Raw genomic sequence first — 14,998 nt, forward strand, 5'->3', positions numbered from 1 at the left:
GAACACATCTTTCATACAGCCCAAAAACTCAACACGGACTATTCTAGTGAGCGACAACCAAATTGCGAGACTAGACTAGGATAATGTGAAAACTGAACCAGCAGTAGAGGAGACCATATTTCAGTCAGAAGCACAATTTCAGAACACAGGTGTGGGACCTTCACATCAAGATGAAGCTTCTGCAGCCACTTCATCTGCAGAGCACCAACAACCCGAACCATCAGAGCCTTCACGAACATCAACAAGAAACAGAAAATATCCCGACGAATTTGGTGACTCTATACCCACAAACTTGCTTAAAAAAGGAGGGAGGATATGATGATTTCATACAAACATCAAAAAACTTAGAAGTTTTATTAAAGTCTAAACGATTGAAAGAAATTTCCTGACAAAATTAGTCAGCAAGTGATTGCCACAAAATTAAACTCAATTCTAATTTTGTTTGAATAATTCTATTTACCTATCAATCATATGTCAGAAGTAAATTCTCCCACCAACAGAAACCCGATTCTAACATCCACCGACCTTCAACTAAGTAACTCGATTGTATCTAAGTTATATATGATTCTCATGAAATAATGATGAAAGTAGAAAACCACCTCCGGGATTTGGAACGAAAATCTATTCACATGTCAATCAAGTAAAATAAGTTCAGGTAATCTAAATTTTCTCTGTATGTTTTCGCAAAGATAAGTACTATAAATGCGAGCTAACTTTTGTATATTTTTAGTTCCAATTTTAGTTTAAAATTCAACTTATTGAACTCTTTTGACACGTGTTATCAACCACGACACACAGAGCAATTGAGCGATAATTAACGTAATTTCACAGAGTTTCAACGTAATTTCCATGATAAACATGCATGAACATACTGTCATCCTGAGACTCCAATCCAGTTCGAATTCAACGTTTAAAGAGAAATGAAATAATTATTTTTCACCGCAAAAGTGCCCAAAATTGTGAGCTGAGAATGAGGTGAACTGTTTTTTTCAAAATTTGTGGATTATAGTGCTAAAATTTCTTCAGAGAGCGTGTTTTAAGCTGTGAAATTTTGTGTTCATCACATTCGACGCATGTCTTAAGGTATTGGGGAGCTATACGTAAGCTGGGGGGGGGGGGTTTATATTGGGAAAGACCAGAATGACCTGTGTGACCAGGTTTCGAACATCTGACTTTTTCAGGTCCGTCATACGTCTTCTTCCAATGACCATTTACTTTTTGAATTTCTTTTTTTGGAACTGTAAAAAGATTCACTCCATCTTATTGCTCATTTTATGCGTTGAATTCTTTGTACGATTAGCGGTTTTCTGCAAAGAAATTTGAATGCCACCGCCTTCACTGGTGTTCTTATATTTTTAAATGATTTTGAGGGTTGATACCGGGACCCGGGGATGTATCTTTTTTTTTCACATCAAAAAGGCATGGCGGAAAACAATAATGAATTTTCATTCTGAAAACTATATTGTGTTGTGTGACAATAATTCTTTGCTTATTGGTGTCATTTGAATTTCTTTTGAGAACATGCATTTGCAGCTCTAAATAAGTAAGTTCACTTATTTTGTACCTGTTGTCCGTATATCCCCTGTATCTGCACATGATGTCGTATGTCATGTCACCAGACGCCTCTCCGGCTGGGGGTGACCATGTGACCTTGATCCATCCAGGGTCTCCCTCAACAATCACAGTCTCCATACCAGTAATGTGTCCAGCAGAGGGACCAGTCGATGTGCGAACTTCAATCGAGTCAGACAACAAAGTCTCACTAGTTGAAGGACATTGTAGTCTAGCTCGAACTAAAAATAGGGTTTTCTTTGTTAATATTTGACAGGCTGGTGAATTTGCTTCCCACCATTACCCTTCTCACTTCCCTACCAACCCCCCCCCCCGTCCCATCCTTCCATTTGAACAAAAATTTTCTTTCCTTCATTATGTCTGACACAGATTAATAAGTTGTATAGTTCATTAACAGATAAGACTGATTAAGCATAAGCGACTAAAGTCGGGCGAATTGATATCAAACATCTGGCGAGCGTCAGTAGGAGCTATCTTTGGCTTAGTGAAGTTAACTTAAGGTTATCGAATTATTTTTAGGGTTGCTTAATTGTCCCAAATGCCTGCAAAAAAATCAGTTTCGTCAGATAAAAGACATAGCCGGCAGATTGCCGGAAAATAGCCGCAATAGGCGCTTGTGGCGTTCCATAAGTTGAAACAACTAAGGAAATAAGATAAACAGATGGACCAGACTCTAATACTCAAGAATTAGGGCATATAAGTTTGGCACTACTTGGATGCACACTTTTGATCTATAACTGGTAAATGCTCATAAAAATTAAAGATCATTTAGTGATTTCAGACGTTATTTTTTTGAGTGAGGTAAGTCACGCAATCGACCTAAAAGCAGAAATGACGTCACCAACACAAATTTTAACTGCAAAGCAGTAGAAGTCACTGAGGTCATTGAAAAAATCAATTCCAAGAGGTCAGGTTAAGACGAAACAAAAATATGTTAGAAGAAGTAAAAAAACACAGCCGCACAAGTCCTGAAAAATAATTCAAAGAATTGAAAAAAAACTTAGAAGTACTCTACCTGACCAGCAGATCAATTGCAAAATGCCAGCCAAAACACATACAAAATCATCTCAAAAAATTGAGAAACAAAAAATCAAACAAACTAAACAAAAATATAATCATTGCTAAAGCTCTTGAAGATTTTACCCCTAAGTCAAAATTTGATCCCTTTAAATATACCTATTTCAAAAATAAGTTCCAGACCAATTTTTTTGAAATCGTTTCAGTATTCCATCTGCAAGACCTGAAAAAAATTCATCGGCACTTGAAGATCGATTAACTCGAAAATGAACAAAAAATTTAAAAAATAAGTGAAATTAGTTGCAAATTTTAATGAAAGTTTGCTGAAAATTGTGATATTAATTTCTTCAGAATCAATTTTGTGCCTCTAAAGGCTATCCGGTAACCCAATTCAAAGCCTTAGAAAATTCATTGGCTCAAATATCGATAGGCAATAATTTTTAGAAAAAGTTTTAAATTTCAAGAAATAGAAATTCGTTCTAACAAAATTATGGAAACCATTCAATCTAGTAACTACATAAAAACATACTATCAAAAACTAGACGGGCTAATCAGGCAAGAAAAATTGAATAAAAGACAAATGTTTTGAATAACTTCAAATTTTAACAGAAATTTTTTAAGAAAATTCGAGAGGTTAAATTGTTGAAAACAAATCCATTGAAACTAACAATCATGCAGTAAATTTTTATCAAACCTTAGAATAGGTCTTTTGGCACTTCAGAATAGACAAATATCAGAAATTGACAAAAAATTTAGGAAATTTTGAAAAAATTGCAGAATTTATCAAAAAATTAGCAAAAAAATGCTAAATTTCGAGACATTAAAATATTGAAAGCTATTCTATTGTTACTGGAAACTATGCAGTGCCCTATTATCAAACCATAAGGAGACTCCCTGGCCCCTAAAGCTGGAAAAACTCAGAAAATGACAAAAATTTTCAAACAACTTGAAAAAAAATTGCAAAAATTAGTATCGTTTTGAATGTTTGTGTTTTCAGTACTAAAACACAGAGCTCATAAAACAGTCATAGCAAGTAGTTTTGTCTCACAAGAGAGCCTTCGTCAACTTTTAAAAACTTCAGTTTGAGACTAATTGAACAAAAAATTGCGAAAAATTACGAAAAACTTGAATAACTGCACCATTTTGAGCCCAAAAACTTCTAAAAATGACCTTTTAACCTTAAATTCAGGCCATCCCAGCAGCTGCACCATTCTAAGCACTTGAAAGACTACTAAAGTTCATTTTGGGCCTCTAATGAGGCTTAATGTCTGCTGGGCTTTACCTGTTTATCCCGTTTTGAAAGATCAACGTCATTGAAAAATGTGTGAACACATCTTAAGAAAAAAAAACACAGCGCCCCAATACAATTTAAATTCTTTGAAATGTAAAAATTCTTTGAATTTTAAAAAAATTCGGACCGAAATAATAGCCGCCTGGAATTGTTGACGCGGCTATTAATTAGTCTCTGATTAAATGAAGGGGGCGATGGCAAAATGATGCACTGTTGTTTGCAAACCTTGGTCCCAAATGCGCCTCACATCAGACTGATCAAAACCATCATGGCAGCAAAACCAGGAGAGTGTGAGTGACTGAAAATTGGGTTACCCCAGGGTAAGGTCCGCGAACCACACAGGCATGGACCAGAACGATTTGGGCCGTGCAGATAACAGTTCTGGGTGATCTGATCTTGGGTGATCCAATGTACAGCTATTACTTATGTGGCTATGCTGCCGCAAAACTGTTCTGATCAGACTGAAGTGAGGGCATGAATGTTGATGAAATTTTTCGTTAATGATTGTGTTGGCAACACGGGCAAATAGGGGTGGGGGATTCGGGGACGGGGCACCAAAACAAGAAGTTTATATTTGATTACAAAAAGAAAGCTTACGTTCAATACGGACGTCTTCAGCAGGTGGCAGATTAGTAATGTTGAAGTGTGCGTCAGTTCCAATATTAACCCAAGCACCGTTGGCAGAAGTTCTGTACTCGTATGTCACATCAGGATGAGTATTGACTGATGAAATGGAGACTTCAACTGCGTCAGGATGGAACACAGTCACAGTCGCATCACTCACAGGGCACGGAACTGAACATCAAAAAACCTTCTTTGTTGCTGCCATGATCTCCATGATTCTGACTTACACCTCGATCAACAAATTAGAATATTTTTTAAAAATTTGAAAACTTAGCCGGCAGATTGCCGGAAAATAGCCGCGATAGACGCTTGTGGCCTTCCATGAATTGAAACAACTAAAGAAACAAGATAGGCAGATTGACCAAAAGTCCTTTAGTAGACCACTACATTTTTTGGGTTAGATACGTGCTGTCATTTTTATGATACACATACGGTCTATAAGGAAAAAGCGCTAAAAGAGCTTTTTCAAAAACGATTTTCGAAATCAAAAACTCAAGACTAATACTCAAGAATTATGGCATACAAATTTGGCACTACTTAGATGCACACTATTGATCTTTAACTAGTAAGTGTTCATAAAATAAAGTTCCATAAGTGAGTTCAGAAGTCATTTTTTGAGAGGTAAGTCACGCAATCGACCTAAAAGCAGAAATGACGTCACGCAGACAAATTTTTAAATGCAAAGCAGTAGAAGTCACTGAAAAAAATTAGGAGCGCAATAATAGCCGTCTGGAATTGCTGACGCGGCTATTAAAAAGAAAATCAAAGATGAATGTACCCCGTTGCATTGGCAGCCACGTGATGCCTTAGATTGCAAACCTTATGTTATTTTTCGTTTTTCTTTGTTTAATTCGTGCCGGTGTACAAAAGATATAAACATTCAAGTGTTGCAACTTCTCGACATATTTGCCTCTACAATTTCAAGAACTTGGAGGCTATTTTGTGCATTCTTTGTACGTATCAAAGTCGGTTGCAAAAAAACCTGTGAGACTCCGGTACAAAAAAGGCGATATTGTACAAAACTGAAAAATGCATGTACCAGGAATCTGGTAGAGAAGTATGGACATTATTAACAACTCTGGTTAAAAAAACGTTATCTAAATAGATGATGGCAAAAATCTTTTTCAAAAATTTGCAAATTTGCGGAAGTCTTGCAATATAACCATTTAATTTAAATAAATAATATACAAATTGCAGATGTTATTGTAAATATTGTAGTATTGCTGAAGAAATAACTGCTGAAAGGCTGATAATTACCAGGCCGATGATCTTTATTAACCCATCGACATTTTGATCACTTTAAGCTTAGTCTAAATGTGACAGGAATAAAATGAGAGCTGTGCTGCTCAGCACTTTAGAGCAAACGAATAATTTATTTGTAGTCCATGCTGATGTGTATAAACTAGTCCATTAGGTTACAGTGGCTAATTACGGCAATTATTGATATGCGAACTAAGTGAAGAATACAGAAGCTATTCAGTTTGGTTTTCAAGTTAAACAGCCGAAGTGAAAAAGATGACAAAGGACAAAAATTAGTTGCCTTCATGAATGATCTAGGCATCGATTCAGAGCTAGTAATAAAATTCGTGATTATTATTGTGTCGAGTCAGTTAAAAATACATACGAGCCTAAAATTGCTAGCTGAAGTAAAAACACAATCAACAACTCGACAAACTCGAGGCGTCTGAGCAGCGATATTCTCTCTCACACATACACCTAATTTTTGTTAACAAATTTTCCATCATTTGTGCTCTATCTCTCTCTCATATACTCAAAACTCGACCCTAATTATACGCCCATTTAGTATATAATATCTATATGAGACAATTTAGAGTGTATTGTAAATTTAGAGTGTATATAGAATATATGTTACTGGTATTAAATATAAACCAATTTCATTTGACCATGCTTCCCTGGCCATGGCCATGCCTTAGCGGCACGTGGGACTTGATATGAAACCATCAAAAACTGATCATGGGATTATAGTGTCTACTTAAGTATGATAAAAACAAGCTTCTCACAGCCATTGATTTTTTTCAATTGGACAAAAATATCAAAGGCATTCAAGGTAATACAATGGCATTGGGTATATCAGCCCACTGGGTATTTTGTCTTTAGGTTTGAAAAGAGAGAAAAGTAGCTAAAAATTGCAAATCGTTAAATTATCAGTATCTATGACGTTTTTCTACAAATCGGCATCAATTTTTATCTGTTTTTCTGGCTCGGCTTCAAAATGAAATTATGAACAAAATAATTCATTTATATTTTGTCAGCTGTTCGGTTTCACTTATTGAACAGTTTGTAGTTTCTAAAATTTTTTTTACTCCCCCAACATGCGGCTGTGTTTACTCTAACACCTGAGAAAACTAGAAAGCCTTAGCTCCTGTTCGGTGTGCAATTTCGCAGAAATAAAGGAAGGTAGAAACTACGAGAACACGAGGAAAAAAGGTCATGGCTAATTATCGTCTGTGCGTTTTTATCACCGAAATCATATTTGTCCTCATCCTGATAATCACAATTTTTCTACATATTATTTGTCTTCTCTTTTTATAGACTAACAAGGAGGCTCGTTAATGTGCGTTCGCACATGATGTTCCGACCCGAGCTCATCTACAATTTTGACTTAATTGTCAACCAAATGAAGAGATAACAAAAACAAATGTTTGAAATAAAAAAATCGTTACAAAACCTAACTACTTATTGATTTACATAATGCCATGCCCCATTACAACACTCACGAATTCTGCCATTAAAAAGACTACGAGAAAAAAAACAAACAACAAAATAAGCAAAAACAAAAATTTAAAGGCAAAAACTCAATATCTATATTTAAAAGCACCTAGTAACAACGTAAAAATGCAATCAGATAAAACCTTAACCACACAAATTTACTACTTCCTACTTATACAGCAGATTTCCACATTGAGACTAGGTAACAAGTCGACAAAGAGAGGAAATAATGAGGCAAAGTTCAAAAATCGACTTTATTATGAACATTTTTAAACCAAATAATTTCAAAAGTCTTAAAAATCATTAGCTTACAGCAAAACAATTCTGTGTAAAAATAGTAAAGGTCATTATGAAAGCATTGGGACCTGTCTTTGGTCAGACTAAGCCATGGAAACGGACAAAAGATAAAGAAAAAAGTTACAAACAATTTGCGAAAACACAAATTATTGAAGCCATAAAATTATTAGCCATTATCTGAATAAAATGTTTTTTTTTTATTTCAATTTTCATTGATAATAATTCAGCTGAGTTAATAATGCAAAAAATAAGTTCATTTGCGCCACATTTGGAAATCATTGGGATCTGTTATTACGCGATTGTGATAAAGGAAGAGAAAAAGAAACAAATACACCACTCAGATATTTTTTTATAAAAATGGATATTGTCCTGCAAACAAAACAACAGTTACGTCACAAAACCAATAAGCGTGTTAATTTTTAAAATAAAAGGAATTGTATGGGACCTCTCGATCATGAGAATGAATTACATGTGGACAAAAAGAACATAAAAAACTAAAAAAAATTGAAAAATTTTCGAACAAGTACAATATCAAGAACTTTATGACTATTCGCTATAAACTGACTACTTCGAGTATTATCATTCATTCAATGTTTAATTACAAGCTGGTGAGATAGGTCAGCATTTTACGGCTACATGAAGAAAAAAAACAGCAAATTAAAAAAAAAATGATTGAGAAAATGTCGAGCGAAAAGCCATTAAAAAACGCAAAGTTTCAGTAAAAAAGCATTTAACTTCAATTATTTTTTTAACAGCAACGAATTCTTCTTTTTTAACAGTATGACTTCAAAAAATCAACAAATACGAACAAATACATTAAAAGCAGGAAATTTTTGAGAAAACCCGTAGTATCAACGCCATTAAGTTCAATAAATTTCAACGGAAGCCAATACATACGCTAGACTATGCTTTGACGGTACAACAACGTTGTCTGTCATCCAAACGGCATCAATAAGACATTAAAACAAATCACTGACTATGAAAACAACAATAAATACAGTCAAAATCCAAAATTTCAAGAGAAAAGTGCGAGAAGAAAAGGTCGGGGCCATTTAAACCATAAGCTTTTCACTGAAAACATTTTCTATGATCCACTAACCGTCTTCTCTAAGCAAACAGGAGCTATCAGTTTTAAGATAATGTGATAAGATTTCAAAATGACCAAGAATTACGAAAAAAATATATACAAAAATAAAAAAAATTAATAACAACTCGTGCATGGAAGTCATAAAACCAATAGTTAGAAGATAAAACCTCTAACTAGACAAATTTTGGCTGATGTAGAACGGAAAAGAGACCTGGCATTTTTGAGACTGATTTACAGTTCACGAAAAAAAGTTTACGATTGGTTAATTTTCAAAAAATTTTCAAAATTTCTTTTTAAAGTTTTGACAGCAAATAAATTCAATAGCTTTCAACGGATGTCATTGAATACACTCAGTTACACCTCGATGAGAGAACAAAGATGTTTGTCAGACATATCTAATCAATAAGGCATCCCAATAAGTTTTATGACCAACCAACAATATACGTTTAGCAAAAAACAAAAAATCAGAAGAAAAATGCGAGAGGAAAGTATCGAAGCCAACTAAACCATGCGTTTTTCTCTGAAAATTTTACATATGATCCAATGAACTTTTTTTAAAGCCAGTTGGAGCTATCAATGTTAATATAATATAATGTTATAAGATTTCAAAAAGAACCAATAATAAGAAAACATCCAAAAATTTGGAAAAAATCTTTGTAAAATCTTATGGCATTGGAGTCAAATGACCAATATTTAGAAGTTAATACTGCTAACCAAATTAACTTGGTTGCATAAGGAAAGAAGCGGGTACTGTAATTACTGAGACTGACTTACAAATCAGGAAGATAAGTTTATGATTGGTTAATGTTGAAAAAAATTCCGATAATTTATTTTAAAAATCTTAACAGCTATTAAATACAATTTTTTTGAACAATTTTTCCCCAATGAATCAGCAAAAATGAACAAATATTTTGAAATATCGAAATTTTTGAGAAAAACCGTAGTATCAACGCTATTAATTTCAATAACTTTTAACGGAATTTAATAAATACGCTAAGTTATGCCTCAATGAGACAACTAGGATGTTTGTCATTCATAACTTATCAATAGCACATTACAAAAAGTCATTGACAAGGAAAACAACAACAATTACAGGCAATATCCAAAAACTAAGTAAAATAGTGCAAAAAGAAAGTATCGAAGCGATTTAAACAATTAGCTTTCGTGTAAGGCTCCAAAAGAAATGTGATAATGTGTTAAGGCTCCAAAAGGAACCAAAACTAAAACAACAAATGTCCAGAAATTAAGAAAAAATTATGAAAACTTGTGGATCGAAGTCATAACACCAATAGTTAGAACATAAACCGCTCACTAGATTATTTTTGGTTTTGGTAAAAAAGACGGGTCCGGTCATTATTGAGACTGACTTAGAGTTGACAAAATAAGGCTCAAGATCTTTTAATGTTAAAAAAGTTCTCGAAAAATCATTTCTAAAGTCTTAGCAGCCATTAAACTCAATAGAATTCAACGGAAGTCAATAAATACTCTCAGCTGTAACTCGATTGGAACAAAAACAATTACAGGCAAAAACAAAAAAAGTGAAAATTTGCGCGAAGAAAGTTTTGTGGCCCTTACACCATGGATCATGGGTTAATTTCTGAAAAATTTACCCATGATCCATTGAAAGTCTTCTTTAAGCTAATTGGAGATTTTATTATCAGGATAATGTCATAAGATATCAAGAAGGACCAATAATAAGAAAATATCCAAAAAATTTTTAAGAAAACTTTGAAATCTTGTGGCTTTAAAGTCATATAACTAATAGTAAGAAGACAAGATCGCTAAACAGATTAATAATGGTTGCAGTAGAAAAGAAGTGGGTCCAGTCATTACTGAGACTGACTTACAATTCAAGAAAATGAGTTTATGATTGGTTAATTTTAAAAAAACATCACAAAAAAATCATTTTTGAAGATTTTAAAGCAATTAGTTGTCCACTCAAAGCTCTAGAAATGTTCAGTTAATGCTCATTACGAAACCTACTGCACTTTTAGTCAATGAGTCTATGTCATAGGACTCCAAAAAATTTGTAAAACCTAAAAATGAAAGTCAAAATTTCAATTAAAATTACGAAAACTCAGAGTCGAAGCAAAAAAAAAACACGAGAGATTCCTTGAAAACGATTTTTTTAATCATTGGGCATCATTTGACATTAAATGACTTTTTTTATTAACTGAACCTCGATGTGAAATGTGACTGGTCTAAGAGACTAAAAAACAAAAAAGATAGGAAAAGTTTTCTAAAAAACAGCCTTTGAATTGAATTCGAATTTTTTTTTGATAGTAAACTTCGTTATCAGACCAGAACTAGCCCTTTTATTGTCTTTCGTTTATTAGTAACACCAAATTGCTGCATATTGTAGCCTGAAATATAATTTTGAATTAATATTTTTTTAATAGAAAAGATCTAAATTTACACCAAAAATTACACTAAAAGTGAACAAAGTCATGTAAATATCCCGTGTTTAAACTTTAAACCCCGATCACTCCTCGAAAATTACAAAATTCAAAAAAATCTTTTTTGATTTCGAATTCTACTCTGGACGACCTTTTTATTGATACCACTAACATTTCTCTACGATGAATATATCGATCGGCCAAAATTGACTGAACAAAAAAAAACCCAGTTGAGTATATAGTTCTTCCCCCACAAGTGGGGTCGGAACAAAAATCTTATCAGATCTTAAAATCTGATGAGCAAACTTGTTTGAAATCCGATTTTCCTATCAGTGCTTTATCATCTGTTATTTGTGGATTTTTGGTACTTTATCAGTGCTATTTTTATCAACGGCACAGTAAAGGAACTTAACCACGGTTCACATCTCACGTAAATTTACCGGTTCAAAATTACCCCAAATATATTTGATATGATATGTATTAACTGCGGTTTTTTACGGTAATTTTTACACCGCTTCTTACTGGCAGCCATGAGGTATTTGCACGGTTAAAAAAAATTTAGGCGGTGAAAAAATTTAATTGCTGAATATTGCTAATCCTTCAAAAATTGACCACTAAAAACCGCAAATCTTACAAAAATACAACGCATGTTTTTTCGATAATGTGCATTTAATCTGATTTGAGCTCAAAAGATATATCCTTGGAGTAAGTTACAGTGGAAGAAGAATTGGTTAACATGCATAAGTTCAGAGGTTCGTACCTGGGTATTGAAGTCTTTTTTTTGTAGAAATTCCGGTGAATGCGGCAAAAATAAAAATTTCACCGCTAAAAAAGGAATATTTTTTGCATTTTTTTCCGACAAAACTTTGACCGAAGTACTGCTATCTACCTCAGATCTTCAATTATACCAAAAATCATCTATTGCTGCATCGCGTTGTAGGGATGTAGATTGATTAAAATACCTGAGCAGTCGCATAGAGGTCCATTGGTAGAAATGACAGACCATGTGCCCAAAAAGGCTTCAAACTGGATGCAATCTTCCACTCCACAAGAACCCAAGTCTAGATTGTACGGAAGGTCGATGAAGTTTGTGCTGGAAGTCAGCTGTCCTTGATTGTCACTGGTTATTCTGTAAATAAAACGAAGCAATACATTGCGTATTTATTTTAAAAATCCTGTTCATTATAAGCATTATCAGCACCGAAATTCGGAGTAAATTAACTCAGTCTATTGTTGGTTTCAACTTTGTTTCTAGATATGGACGCTGAACATGAGCGAATTTACTTGGGGTCAGTACCAGCACAACCGATAAACTTAACTTAAATCATTGAGGGTCATCCGTTTCAAAAATGTTGACAGTGGGTATATTGGGTATAATGGCATTTGGTTTTTTGGCATTGGGTAGAATGGAATTGGGTATGTTAAGTAGTGATCCTAATACATTGTAAATGTGGACTAGACTTACTGACATTCAATCCCTTATTTGGCCCTTAAGTTGCCGCCACTTTTTTTGAACGTAGGTTTGTCTGTTTGGTACCGACAAACGCTTCTAATGTTATGGAAAGAAACCTGTAATCATTAGCAGTATTCAATTTCAAAACTTCAATTCCAACTTTCAAGACTCACAAGATTAGGAATCCTGATCTATGTTTGTTGCATCATAGAGGCGTGAAACTTGTGCCAGCTCCTAACTGTTTTAGGAGTGTTTGATAACTGTTTCAGTGATGTTTTTGGGTTTTAACCAAGGGGTTGTTCCCAAAAAAATGAGCAGGGCTCGTCGAGAATCCTTGTCTCCAGGCTGATGAGTTACTATGCTCTATGTATACTATAAAAATTGAATATGGATATGTCAGGATAAATAAACTTACAATTGATTTCTTGTCGGAGCTGTGTGGATGGGGGGTTATAATATTGACTGTCAAGCACTAAATCACATCAAGTTTACACAAAATTTCGCAAATTAATTTACACTAACGCGTATGTAGTATCCAAGTTTCCTTTGCTGACACCAAAGGCCACAACATTATCAGACAGCCTGCCTGCCCTGTTGATAGTAAAATCAATAATTCCCGCTTGAATTGTCGTCGAAATCTTTGACGAGTTCAAAGTTCCAGAGCTTGGGCAATCAAACTGTGAGAATATAGTAAACGTCTCAGTTTCCATTTCTGTTAGCGATGTTTGATAGGACCTCGAAGATTGCAGAATGTTCAATTCAAAAATTGATCCAGAAGACAAAATGAAGTTGGTCATGGACCCGACGTTGACAGGAACCGTCCAGACGACATTTGCATAAGTTGCGTTGAGTAAATAGCTGTTAATGGAATCTGGTGCCAACTGATACGTGCAACCAGAGGCAGCCGGACCTTCGACGCTTCTAAGACCCGATCTGGTTGCGAACATGGAGAAGGTGTACTCAGTGCCAGGGGTTAAATTTGGATAAATGTAGGATGTGTCTGAATTGACAGCGAAAGGGGTCTCTCCGTTCTTAGAAAGGGAGTAGGAATGTTGCGGCAATGTTGAGAACTGTATCTGTATTTCAGTTGTGCTGTATGGGACAACCTAAAATTTAATCATTCTTCTTCCAACTGCAACTTTAGTGAGGCTGAGGAGTGAGGAGCTGTATACTCAACTGTTTTTTTTTAAAATGTCAACTTTTGCCCGTCTAGATGTTTGACATAGAAAGACAATAGCGGTATAATCAGAATGACCGCCAAGCAAAGCGTATTTTGGTTGGAGATTTTTTTTTGTTTTTATTCTTGCTCGAGGAGTCATGTACGTTAAAAATATGTTATGGACTATAATTAGTCTAGTTTTCACTGTTTTCCATAACTTAATCGGCGATCTTCGTGTCATTTACGGTCAAATTCAAAGTTCAAGTGAAGTTTTAAAAACTATGAGGTCACTCTTCTCTTTTTTGCAGTCGTTGAAGACTGCACAACTGTAGTCTAATTTTGCTCTAAATTAGTCTGAATTTAGATAATTGTCCAATAATAACTATTGTTTTAGGCCAAACTTTTCCATTAGTAAGCTATCAACTGTCAATTACATTACACCTGAAGAAAAATTTCTGTTACTGCAATAAAATGGCCATTCAATTTCAAGCGTGACGCTAATTTCGTCAGTGATGGTTTCCTGCAGTTTCGCAGTCTTACTTCATTAAAACTGACATAGGTTTTTATCTACATTTGATTAAAAAATTCGTAGAACTTTTACCATTATGACATTACTTTTATTTTTATTTCAATTTAGTGACCTCCCAACTGCTATTCCAGTTCTTGACCATTAAGTTTGTAAAACCATTAAGTTTGTCAAATAAACACTAGTTATTGAGTTATTTGGCAAATCATATTTAGGAAAATATTATCATAGTCCAGGATGCTTTCCGCCAGTAATTTGTAAGGTAATGGATAGACCTTTAAAGAACTAAATTTTTGGCTGATGAAATTTGGTTTCTCCTTTATGTCAGAAGAACTAATAAATAATTTTTGTAGTTCCCATAGTTTTCACTGGTAGTTATATGTCACAAACAGTTCAAATAAAAAACATTTTCGAACTCCAAAAACTTTCTAATTTAACTATTAAGAGATATTATTAGAATTCAGCTTCTTCATGCAAACTCTATGAACGCTAAATAAAACAAAAAAGAAAAAAGCGCTTCTTTTTTTGCGATCGTTGTCAAAACAATGTAACTTCCAATGTACTAAAAAGAGAACTTCGGCGATCTTCGTGTCAGTTACGGTCAAATTCAAAGTTCAAGTGAAGTTTTGAAAACTATGAGGGCACCCTTCTCATTTTTAGCAGTCGTTAATGGCTGCTCAACTGTACTCTAATTTTGCTCTAATTTAGTCTAGATTTAGATAACTGGCCCAATAATAACTATTCTTTTAGGCCAAACTTTTCCATTAGTAAGCTATCAACTGTCAATTACACTACACCTGAAGAAAAATTTCTGTTACTGCAATAAAATGGCCATTCAATTTCAAG

The 14,998-nt window shown here is 34.2% G+C and overlaps 1 protein-coding gene across 1 annotated transcript in view; it reads right to left on the bottom strand.

Moving 5' to 3' along the window:
* The window catches only part of LOC142342999 (uncharacterized), a 76,712-nt gene that overhangs the window by 37,027 nt on the left and 24,687 nt on the right, over positions 1-14,998 (bottom strand). The window contains exons 7-10 of the mRNA XM_075394681.1: positions 12,990-13,573; positions 11,977-12,143; positions 4,478-4,675; positions 1,565-1,793 (exon numbers count right to left, since the gene is read on the bottom strand). Of these exons, the coding sequence (XP_075250796.1) occupies positions 1,565-1,793; positions 4,478-4,675; positions 11,977-12,143; positions 12,990-13,573 (1,178 nt within the window). The remainder of the gene's footprint in view (positions 1-1,564; positions 1,794-4,477; positions 4,676-11,976; positions 12,144-12,989; positions 13,574-14,998) is intronic.

The sequence above is a fragment of the Convolutriloba macropyga genome, chromosome 7, assembly GCF_964194025.1.
Source record: "Convolutriloba macropyga chromosome 7, txConMacr16.3, whole genome shotgun sequence".
Classification (NCBI taxonomy): Eukaryota; Metazoa; Xenacoelomorpha; order Acoela; family Convolutidae; genus Convolutriloba; species Convolutriloba macropyga.